Source organism: Triticum urartu, chromosome 7A (assembly GCF_056163025.1).
Source record: "Triticum urartu cultivar PI428250 chromosome 7A, HENAU_Tu73, whole genome shotgun sequence".
NCBI lineage: Eukaryota > Viridiplantae > Streptophyta > Magnoliopsida > Poales > Poaceae > Triticum > Triticum urartu.
In genome coordinates, this window is record NC_141879.1 from 709,051,600 (window position 1) to 709,063,368 (window position 11,769).

Below are 11,769 nucleotides of genomic sequence, written 5' to 3' on the forward strand. Positions count from 1 at the left end.
GCCTGCTGGCTGGCCTTAAGGTACAAGCAGCCATTCCGGCACCTCACGATCGCTCAAGGCACTAGCAGAGTGGTGAAGAAACCTGTTGCTTGGTGGCAGCGGCACCAAGCTTCTTCAGGTCGAGGCGTGTCACAGGTGCTCGATTCGAGCTATCAACTGCATTATTCCTCGAGCGGAGTGAGTGAGACTGCTTGAAGCAGTGTGTGTAAAATTACAGCACACTGTGCCATGGTGTTAAATGAAAGGTCAAGCTAATTACATCAATGTAGCAGAACTGGCAAGCCAACAGGTCGGAGGAGTGAGTGTTATTCCCATTCACAGGGCGGTTAGGCAGGAGACAGAAGCTGTTCCATCCAGATGGTTCAATCTAGTCTCTACTCTCGACACACTTAATATGACAGCCTATGCTTCGCAGTTCTTGAAAAATAACAGAACTCTTGTTGCTGGGTCACTGCTACACCGAAAGTACTGTACGATGTTCCGTGTAGCATTCACGAGTGCAACTTCATTTTTGAGGGCAATCAGCTGCTAGCCTCTTGATCTTTTCGACGCAATCCTTATCTAGACGAGGCGAGATCCTTCTTTTCACATTTCCCTGGAATTCAAGAAATGTAAGAGATGAAAAATCGGTGGTGCTCCATGATGAGTTTGATAAAGTTATGATATAAAATCTCATTTTTAGATGTGGGCCTGACCGTGAAGGCTTTCACTAGGTTTCTCCACTTATCCTGAAAGATTAAACACATAAAAATTAACATCTTTTACAATAAAATATATGTAGATAAATAAAAGATGAATAGAGAAAAAGTGTGAAATACAACAAAACAATGAGCAGAAAGAGCATGCAATGCTTGTTCTTTAGTGCAATTAATCACCAATTGACTATACCTTAAGGTGGATCGCTGTTCGAACTGATATTGGAAACCTTTCATTCTTCAACTTAGTCCATGGTCCAACCCCATGTACAGATACACCATCCACTAGCTCTTTCACCTCTTCAGATGTCCAATGGTCATTGTTTCTTTTGCACCCATGTTTTTGGCCTTCACTTGCAGAGCGCAAGTCCCGGGAGCATGGTTCTATGTTTATCGACCATGTTCCTCTCTCACGTGCACTTCTCACACGACTTCCATGCCTCCAACCACTTTTTGGTATGTAATCTGAATCACATAGCATATGTGTTTAACTACTTGAGACAATGACAAAATGGTACATTGCAACAAATGGAGCCTTCATAATTCATACCTAGTAGATCGCCGGTCCCCTCCTCCGGCGGTGTCACGGTGGCCGCAAGCCTCCTGCTTCTCCGGTGACAAGGCGGCGGGTACATGCCCCCTCCCTCTCTCATCTCCGCCTCTTTTCCTCCTCCGCCGTTGAGAGTCGTGGTGGCAGGGGCCTCCTCTTTCTCAAGCAACGCCTCCGGTGGAGCGGGCATAGGTGTTTGTATTTTCATGCCATGACCACTAGTTGGTTCAATCTGCAATGATGAAACAAATTTTCAATGCCATTTGCCACGTTCAATTGTTTTGCAAGTTTGTACTTTTGGATGTGCGGAAATCTTGCCTCGTGAGTTAAATTTGCCTCCTTTATATAAGTAGGAATGAATGCACCTGCAAGGAATCATACATTATTTGATTTCAAGATCGAACCATGGATAAATTGCTTGTTTGTCTAACGAAGTTTGGAATAGACCGCAAAAATTAAGCATCGTACCTTTCAGCCATCTATCCAAATCATGGGGTCCTTCTAAGAGTGCTTGAAAGTCAATGGTGCCATAATCCACATATGTTGAGTGAACTTTAATCTCCGGCTGTCATCAAGAACAATGAAATATATGTTGTTATTGTGTCGGGATTTCGACGAGCCTGTTGCGAACTCTATATCCAAGTCAGATTTGATAAGATCTAAAGAGTGGGGATCATATATGAACTATGATTGTCGACATACATTACATCCAGTTAAAATGAATCTTGAATAAACCATGGAGGGCCAGTTCTTTTCGGCGATTCTCCCAGAATCGCCCCCCTCCCCAGCTTTTCTCAGAATTGCCACTCCATATTTTTTTTTACAATCCTATCTAGTTAAGGTCTAGTTAGTTAGGATTGTAAAAAATATATGAAGTGGTGATTCTGGGAGAAGCTGGGGAGGGGAGCGATTCTGGTAGAATCGCCCAAAAGAACTGGCCCGGAGTATGCTTCAATATTTTTTATTGACCATTTTGGTTGTGCTTATACTTTTCTTTCAGATAACTTACGATTTTTTAGTTTAGACATATAGGCTGGCTCCACTTTTATATTGAAATAAAACCAAGCATCCAACTAGTCATCGTCTCTAAAATAGATATGTGATCTGATCAACAAAGTGAATACCTGTTGACTTGGAAGAGGATCGGCCAAGATGGGCGCCCAAATGTCAACTTGTTCCATTGTGTCAGTGAGCAGCTACCACACTTCACTTGTCCAATATAGGAAACTGAAATGATGGCTGGAGTTAATGTGTTTATTTAATAGTACTACATACCGTAAATGGATTGATTAAAAAAAACTTGTTCCATCAAATAATATATATTGTACATGCATGCATGATAAATCCAGATATATATACTTCATGTGTGTATTTAAATTTTTTATACTTATTTTTTTTGGTATCGCTGACCAAAAGTAATAATAGATGCATGTGCATGCACTGCTCAGTCAATCATCTCACCTAGCAGGATGGTACACTGCAATGCAAACTATTCTCTTTTTTTTTGACAGCATGCAAACTATTCTACTGTTCTCATTCGGGTGTATTCTATTGCCATGGAGCATTAGATATTAGTCGCAGATACTTTCATGTATATTTTGATTTTGGATTGAAAAAAGATTGACCCCCTCTTAGTTGCTCATCACGCTCCGCCACTGCATGCATGTATGCGTGCAACAAATTAACTGCCAAGCTAATTAAGCTTACATAAAATCCTATCCAGTTAGCTAGCAATCAGATCAACCAGTACAAAATGTAAATGAAGAAGTTCCTGTCTGATCTGCAGCTAGTACGTATACAGTACTAATTAACTCTGGACAGAGGCCGGATGAATAACGTACCTGTGTGCAACCGCGCGCGCAGGGCCTCCGGTGCGCCGTGCCGGCGGCTGACAGATGTCGGACTAGTATGCCGCCGTCCGTCCAAGATCGTAGTTGCAGACGACTGGAGCAGAGCCGGCCGGCGGCCTCTGCTTGGAGACACGCGCGCGGCGACGGACCTCGTTCCTCGACTCTGCTCTCCTGGAGCTAGCTACGGTTACGGTGTGAGAGAGTGGCCGGCCGGGCGGTGGCGGCGTTTATAAGCATTGCCAAGCTAGCAACTTCCGGGAAGCTGCCCGGCCCCCGATTAAGCTCACACTAAGCTCGATCGAGCTATAGATGACATGATGCGATGTGAGTTTGGACTCGCAACTTCCACGAAGCTTCCTCCTCCCCGAATATGAACCGGCATGGCACAATCCCCTGTTCAATTCTAGCACTACTCTAGCTAGCTACGCGCCATTGATGCGGGTACAGGTCACGGGCCGTCCTTTTTCACTAGTTTGTGCAAACGAGTAGTGCAGGCTCATGGCTGTGCCTTTGGCTTAAAATGGTTACTGGAAGCTTAACCGATGGACCGCTTTCGCCCGAACAAGGGCACATACTCGTAGCTAGCTGGACCTTTTAGCTTAAATGTATGTCCATCGTCTATTTATGCTTCGATTTGCTATCCCAAGGAACCTAACCCATGTGATGTGAAGCAGCGCAAGACTAGCTTAGTCATGCCCACTGATTTGCAGCCAAAAATGGGCGGCAGTCTTCCAGAATACGTTTCAACTTTCGGCCGGGGCAGCTAAAGGATTTACTGCAAGAGTGCAGAAATGTTGTTACAAAACATAACATTTTTCAGGCTTCGGCACGAAGTAGAAAGAGGGGTGCAGATATGGGTCACAGGGCATGATCACAAAGAATTTCTTAGTAGTCAGGCATGCTATGTTCCCAACGGCGAATATATATATATATATATATATATATATATATATATATATATATATATATATATATATTCCATTTTCCAAATTTGAAGGAATATGTACATTGGAGATGACGAGTACTATGGGACTATAAGTTGAAAGTCTTTTTGTAGATTGCACTTGTCGGCTATTATCTGTCTTTTTCCTTTCTAAGAAACGTTTTGAACTGCAACCTCAAACTAGAGCCATTAACCATATTATTTGCATCGATGAGCCGATTCGCGAGAGCCTACCTTTTAATTGGGAAACTTTTACCAAACAACCAGATATACTGGATAATGTTGTTCTTAGTTATATCCAGCCAAAGGACAGTCATATTAAAACATGCAAAGTGCAAAATAACCATGAGAATGAACACAAATGACCAGAGCTTTGGGTGATGTGGGTATATATTATCAGGAAGGAACACGCGTGTGTAGTTCAGGCGTGATGATGGACCAGTCGAACATGTCCATTTCACTATGCCTCTTCAATTCACGAGATTGCAAAAGCACAAGAATAAGAAAACATAAGAATGAGATAGGATTGCATGTGCAAAACAGAGGATGGTGAAAACACATGAATTTGCCGAATTCTGTGTTTGATTTGCAAGAATAGGAAAACACGGGAATCCTAAAAGGCATAGTCAAATTAAGGTTAAAACATATGAAATTTTCAGATTAAGTTAATACACTATGTCAGTTATGGCATTTTCCTTGGTCTTTGTGCATATTACGCTTGCAAAAGAGAGGTTAGGGTGGAACGCAAAATTTCTTTGTTTTTCTTAAAACCAAAGAAAAATCTCTGCATTTCCCCTATGGTACATTCTTCTGAATTATGAGCAATGTAACCATTGAAAAAATTTCTATTCATGCATTCTTCCTCCAGTTATCCTAAGTATTAAAGAGGCCCCTAATTTGTGCAAATGGATGCGAACTCATTCATTGTACCCTTCGCTTAAAATGGTTACTAGGAAACTTCAACGTAACGCATTAGACCCATCACTTTCACCCTTTTTGCAAACAAGGGCAAATACTCATGGCTAGGCCTTTAGCTTAAAATGTCCATCAAATTATCATGGTTGTATTTTTTATCCCAAGGACTCTTGCTAGCGCAACCCATGTGACGTGAATCATCGCAAGACAAGCTAGTCCACTTTTTTTGCAGACAAAGATGGACGGCTATGTTCTAGAATTGGTTGTGATTTTTGGGGAATTTTTACTGCAAGTGTGGCATGATCGCAGAATATTTTTTAGGGGAACATAGTAATGGTAAGACACAATCCCACGTATCTTCACACGGTGAAATACCTCCCCCAACTTTCTCAAGCCACACTTCATCCGTGCACAATCAAGTTTCAAAAGACAAAAAGAAAACACAGCTCAATTAACACAAATTACAACAAAAAATTGGCATGGCAAAATAATATGTACGGTAAGCTTGTTAAAGTAGTGTTACAAAGCAATGGATACATTTGATGCATTAGAACTCGGCTCAATTTCGTAAAGGTTACCAGGTATTCAATTAATCAGGAAATCCAAGCCAATTACTACCCCTGTTCAAGAATTCATCCGATTAACCAGTTAACTTGCCGATTAATCCCTACTCATAGGGTCACCGAGTAGCCGATAAACCGATAAATCATCCGATTAATTGATTAAATGGCCGATTAACTTGCCGATTAGCCTATTAATCCCCTACTCGCCAACCAACCGAGCAGCTACCGGTTAACGATTTCCTCAAGAATGATTACTACTAGTACCTCTTTTTGGGTGTTCCTAGCTAGAGAACAAGCGAAGCAGGCCATGTAAAATAGTCACCGCATCTCGTCTCCCTTGGCGGCTCGAGGAGCAACCCTAAGCCGCTGCCACCACCTCCCGTCAGCCCTTCCTTTTCTCGCCGCCACCGGTCCTCCGGTCCTCTACCGCTCCCTCTAGACCACCGTGTTGGGCACATGCAGCTCTCTCAGTGGCAACTACTTGTTAGGATTGGGGTTGGTCGCTTCCTTTATGGCTTGTGGTCACGTCCGATCAAATTAGCGAACGGTTTTGTCGGTGTTGGATTTGGAAGGATTTCTCCTTCAGATCTGGCCTTGGCGACACGGTAGGCTGCTCGATCTGCGGATTGCGGTGGACATCGAAGTCTTTGTTGGGGTCATCTCTTCACATCCAGTGGCTACTACCGGCGACACGTATGTGGGAGGGAGCCAAAGGCTCCACTGTTGGTTTTGACGGCTCTCGCTCTAGCTAGTTTTCCTTTGATTGTGAGATGCAATTTATGGGCGGCGGCTTGATGTAGAGGGTATGGTTCTGTTGCAGGGGCGGTGGGAGTTCTAGCCTAGCGCATGTAGTTGTTGGGATCACGAAAAAGTGGTAGTGACAACACATGATTGAATTTGATTTGGCGCTTCTCGAGTGCCTGGTCTCGAGCTCCGGGGTGAAAACCCTAGGTATGACCTGAGTTTGTTAGACCTAGAAATGGCGATGTTTTTGTGTCATTACCTTGTTGAAGGCATTAATTGCTTGGATATGCTCAGACTTGTTCTTCAGAGCGAAAACTAGAACCAGGCCTTTAGTTGTTGGATCCGGTGTGGTGATGCTTGAGCATCATTCCATTCATGAAGGGATTGTCATTCAAAAACTTTTCCCGTTGTCTTTGTGGTGTCAACAGATAATTGGTACAAATATGGTTGTTGCTGTAGTTTATTGATCGCTATGGAATTTGTCTTTCCTTTTCTTTGATAAGGCATATAGTTTTTGTCTTATATGACTGTGCTCTTTGCCGGCATGTTTATTTGTGTGTGTGCATTGATTTTGACTGTGTGAATTCTATCTATGCAGAGGACGGGTGTGTGCTCATTGTGTTTGTATCCGCTTGATGCTTCATTTTAAGTCAATAAAATCCAACTTGGTCGAAAAAAAGAAATACAACAGAGTATACAGTGCAATGAAGGAAACACCATTAGAGAAGATGGTAATGACAGAAAGTTGATAAGTTTACTCTGCGGGTATATGCTTTCTCAGCTCATTGGTCAATTTTTCATATTCATCGAGATTCGAAATAACCAACAGTGTGGTTTTCACTTCTGATGGATGAGCATGAGAGCGAGCCCGGGAGTGAGCCGTGGAAACTGATAATTCTACTAGTGCAGTATGTGACAATGCATCGACCGCCAGCCTCGACATCAAGATTGGTGTGGTGAGTCCGGGTACTGAAATGTTTTGCTGAAGGTATGCATACAAACAAAAGGCATGCAGTTTAGTTTGGTGGTGAAACTTTGAATTGCTGATAACTTCTGAACCAAATTTTGATTTTAAAACTTTTATAGATTTGAATTCACGTCAATATGACCTTTAAAACAAGAATAATCTTGGATGCATTTTGAATAGTTTGAATTTATTATTTAATTCATATTTCAATTCCACTTATGTGACAAACTAGTTTCACTTGTTAAAAAAAACTAATTTCACTCATTTTAAATAACTGATTTCACTAAATTCAAAAAATATATTCATTTCATCCGATTTCACTTATTTCATACTCATTATATTCCAGCATATAAAAAATATTTACGATGTTCACTACTTCAGAAAAGTGATTTTGATTGTTTCAAAAGACTCAACTTAATTATTTCACTCATATAGTTTTTTTCACTCGATTCAAAAAATGATTTCTCTCATTTCAAAAAACTAATTTCACTCATTAAGAAAACAAATTTCACTATTTAAAAGAAACTAATTGCATTCATTTCCAAAACTGATTTCACTCATTTAAAAGAAGTGGATTTCACCCATTTCGAAAAAGCATATTTGCATTTTTTATGTAACTCCTTTGATTTTCACTCCTTCATTCTTTTATGAAATATGAAAAATTAAAATAAATGACATAAGCCTAGTATCAAAATGTGAAAATGTTATTCACTCACTTGAAAAAGTGATTTTGCTCATTTCAAAAAGTGATTTCACGCATTTCAGAAAACCTTAGTTCACTCAATTCTGGAACACCATTTTCAGTTAGTTCGGAAAATTAGTTTTCTCTGATTTTGAAGCAACTTCACATATTTTGATTGATTTACAAAATATTTTTCAGTTATATTTCACAAATATCGGATTCACACACTTAAGTAACCTGCTTCGCAAATAAACATTTTTACAAAAAAAGGTGAGTGAAATAAGTGGATCGAAATTTAAATGTGTTTGAAATGTAGCATCAAAGGTTTCAAATATATAAAAAATCAAAAATGAAATTACATTTTAAAATATATGAACGGTTGAAACTTTTTTTTTATGGGAAATGAATGATTACTGATAAACAGAAAATAAAAAAATGGGTTCGTAGGGAGGGCAAGCAGAGAGAGTGAATGTGCCATATCTGTACTTGAGTTCGAAAAAAAAGAGAGAAATGGAGACCATGCATATGCATCGTTTCATAAGAAAAATACCAACGTGCAAAATTAGGAAAGGAATCAAATACAACAGAGGGATACTTAACGAGGTGTCGTCCACTCATTGGCTTGTGGGTGCCGCTAGAAATGTTTTTTTTTGAGCATCAGTACAGACACAAGCGCTTATATACATGCGCATACATTCACCCTTATGAACGTACACACGCACACCCTACCCCTATGAGCACCTCCGAGAGACTGAGCTGGCATATCATCTTGAGATTTACGAAGTCACCGTAGGCGCCTCGTCGTCGACGGGAACGTCTCCTCCCACTGAAAGCGTATCGCCGGAAATCCTGAAATAAATCCGGGAATAATGCGAGCACTATGATTTGAACCCTGATGGATTGAGGATACCATTGTCTACATAACCAACTCAACCACAGGTTGATTCGCGCCGCTAGAAATGTTTGACTGAATGATGTGCCGAAATGGGGGAGTGAGACGGACACGGGCGCACGAATCAGGCCCAGTTCCTCTCGGAGAAGAAAAATGATGATGCGCCACGTTGGTTCGCTACGTCGGTAAGTCCAAAACAAATCCGATGGGTGCACCAACACGACTACGTCGGCATATCTTCCAACCTCTCGTCGTCTCTTCTCTCCGACCAAACCCTATGGAGCCGCCGCGCCGCACCAAGCGCCCCGCCGGAGACGGCGAGGACGACGACGCCAAGGCCGCCTCCAAAGCACCACGCTACGACGGCGCCGCGGCCTACGACTTCCTCGACGATGACGATCTTGATGGCGTGTCCTCGCACGGCACCCGCGGCGACACCGGGTTCCTGGACGAGAGCGACAGCTTCGTGGAGCGCGCGGCGCGGGGCGGCACCAAGAACAAAGAGGAGCCCTGGCTGGGCGCCACCGACGTCGACGGCGAGTCCCCCGGCCCCGCCGCCACGAAGCGCGCCAGGAAGGCCATGCAGAGGCAGGAGGAGGACGAGAGGATCCTGGAGGGCGTCGTCGGCTCCCGCGCCGTCTTCGACATCAAGAAGCGGATCGCCGGCCTCCTCCAGCCCGGCGAGACGGTCCCGCGTGCGCTGCGGAGGCTCAAGGGAGACAAACGTGGCAGAGGGAAGGGGATGGACGAGCCGGCGCGGCGCGCGTTCGACGAGCTGATGGAGGCATCCGCGGAGCTCGTGCGGCGCGGCGACCTCGACGCGTACACGGACGACCGCGAGGCCTTCGAGCGCGGCGCCTGGGACTACGAGCACGCGCGTCGCCGTCGCCGCCTGGCGCGTGAGGCTCCAGAAGACGACGAAGCTGACCAACAGACCGCCGCCGCGACCCGTGACTACTACGTGGACATGTTCGGAGACGACGCAGTCGGCGCCGGCTCGAAGACCGCAGCGGAATCGTCCAGTGGACACGCAGCTAATCCTGAACCGCCTGCAGCGCAGCCTGATGCTTCGGGTGCGACGACGGAGGAGGAAGCCGGCGGCGTCGTCGCGGGCTGTGATTACGTGTACGATCCGTCGTCGGGCTACTACTACAGCGGCAGCACGGGGCACTACTACGACGCCGCGTCCGGGTGCTACTGCTCCGCGTCCACGGGCACATGGTTCTCCTACCATGTCGACGGCGAGGCGAGCAGTACTCCGGCCGGCACGCACGTCGGAATGTAGGGGCGCACTGCTGCAAATGTTTGGCTGATCGTGTAGTCATTTTGACGTCTACTGAGTTGATGTGATTGTGTATCAAGAGGACTTTAGCTGCCGATTAAATCGTCGCTTATTTTGTTTCTCAAAGGAAACATAATTTTGCATGTTATTGCTAAGCATGTTTCATTTTATTCCAATCTTGTTCAAGAAACGTTTCACAATTCATAAAGTTCAAGTGCATTTATCTTTACATACGTTTCATTTTATTTGGTCTTGTTTCAGTAACGTCTCAATTGCATTTGAACAAACTTTTCATAAAAAAATAAATACGTTCATTTTCAGGCCTTTTCATTTTTTAGTCTTGTTTCAATGAATTTCAGAGACAATCAAGAGATTTTAACATAATTTTCATGATATAAATATCAGTCATGATTTAATGTATTTTAGAAACATTTGAAATGCCCAGTTGACAAAGTTTCAAATGCATTTATTTCCGGCAATCTTTTGTTTTATTTCAGTCTTGATTCAACAAAGGGAGTGTCTAATTTTCAGTCATCCGCTTTTCAATTTGGTTTACGTCGTTTTTCTTGTCCACATAGTTCTTGACACGTGTCTAGTAATTTCAGTCAGCACCAAAAAAGATTGTGTTCTTTTCGGTTTCAGGTCGTTTTCTCCCTCCCGCTCTTAATCCTTCAAACACATTTTTTTCTTTTCTTTTCTTGCGGATGTACCTTCAAACACATGTTGGCCCTAGCTTGTCCCTAATGGCTCACTTGCAAACCCGTTATCGATTTCATAACTTGACATTTTGTGTTTGGACATGGACTAAATGAGAGTGACACACTAGTAGAAAACAGGGGTTTGGTCACAGCTCAATATACACATTAGTCCCGGTTGCATTACGAACCAGGAATAATGTGAGCATTAGTCCCGGTTTAAGCGGCTAAAGGCATTAGTCCCGGTTCAAATGGGACCTTTAGTCCCGGTTTGAGACATGAACCGGGACTAAAGGGTACCCGGTTTGAGACATGAACCGGGACTAAAGGGTGAGATGCCTTCAGTCCCGGTTCATGTCTCAAACCGGGACTAAAGGCCCCCCCCCCCCCCCCCCCCCGCGGTGTATCGCCATTTCAGTTTTGAAAAAAAAAGAAAATGATAAAAACTTCAAAAAATAAAATCCTGAGAGATGTAGTTATATTACTACATCTACTAGTTAGGAAAATTAATAAACTTAAATTTGGGCATGTTTTGCAAAAAAGTGTTATGAAAAAGTAAAACGGCTATAACTTTTACATATGATGTCGGAAAAAACATATAATATATCAAAATGTTTTTGCACAGTCCAAAATATTTAACCTTTTTGCCTAAAAATTTACTGGTAGCATTTGGATGTGACTATGAATACATAATTTTTTTGGATTTTTTTGTTATTTTGAATTATTTCAGTGCGCAGGAGCATGTGCTCCCGAGATCCAAATTCGATTTCCGGATACATAGACCGCAACTTTTATTTAAAGATGTATTTCCTATATACATATATGCACACACGCGCGCGAACACACACATAGATATATGGGGCCTAGTATGTTTTTTGGTAGCCTTTAACCATTGATAAAATTATTAGTATATGAGATGTATGATATAAAAATTATACCATTAGAAACTCCCTTTCATATACAAATTTCATGGTATGCATTGTGTAACATG

At 42.8% G+C, this 11,769-nt stretch overlaps 2 protein-coding genes across 2 annotated transcripts; one reads left to right on the forward strand and one right to left on the reverse strand.

Annotated features, from left to right (window-relative positions):
• Positions 1-202: 202 nt before the first annotated feature.
• Positions 203-3,454, reverse strand: LOC125519971 (uncharacterized). Its single transcript, XM_087531644.1, has 8 exons — positions 3,087-3,454; positions 2,370-2,472; positions 1,714-1,810; positions 1,564-1,610; positions 1,246-1,477; positions 889-1,160; positions 696-728; positions 203-595 (listed from the first exon to the last, which is right to left on the reverse strand). The coding sequence occupies exons 2-8, from the start codon at positions 2,424-2,426 to the stop codon at positions 506-508; spliced, it is 828 nt and encodes a 275-aa protein (XP_087387770.1). The 5' UTR covers positions 2,427-2,472; positions 3,087-3,454; the 3' UTR covers positions 203-505.
• A 5,072-nt stretch (positions 3,455-8,526) lies between these two features.
• LOC125525367 (uncharacterized) lies at positions 8,527-10,307 on the forward strand. Its single transcript, XM_048690367.2, has one exon. It carries the CDS (start codon positions 9,007-9,009, stop codon positions 10,084-10,086), a length of 1,080 nt encoding a protein of 359 aa, XP_048546324.1. The 5' UTR covers positions 8,527-9,006; the 3' UTR covers positions 10,087-10,307.
• The last annotated feature ends 1,462 nt before the right edge of the window (positions 10,308-11,769 follow it).

What these genes read in the sequence shown, in the direction of transcription:
- LOC125519971 (XM_087531644.1), bottom strand. Translation starts at nt 2,426, where the DNA reads ATGGAACAAGTTGACATTTGGGCGCCCATCTTGGCCGATCCTCTTCCA. An exon ending in GGGGACCGGCGATCTACTAG is followed by an intron (nt 1,161 to 1,245) that starts GTATGAATTATG and finishes TATGTGATTCAG; the next exon opens with ATTACATACCAAAAAGTGGT. An exon ending in ACCTAGTGAAAGCCTTCACG is followed by an intron (nt 596 to 695) that starts GTCAGGCCCACA and finishes CTTGAATTCCAG; the next exon opens with GGAAATGTGAAAAGAAGGAT.
- LOC125525367 (XM_048690367.2), top strand. Translation starts at nt 9,007, where the DNA reads ATGGGTGCACCAACACGACTACGTCGGCATATCTTCCAACCTCTCGTC.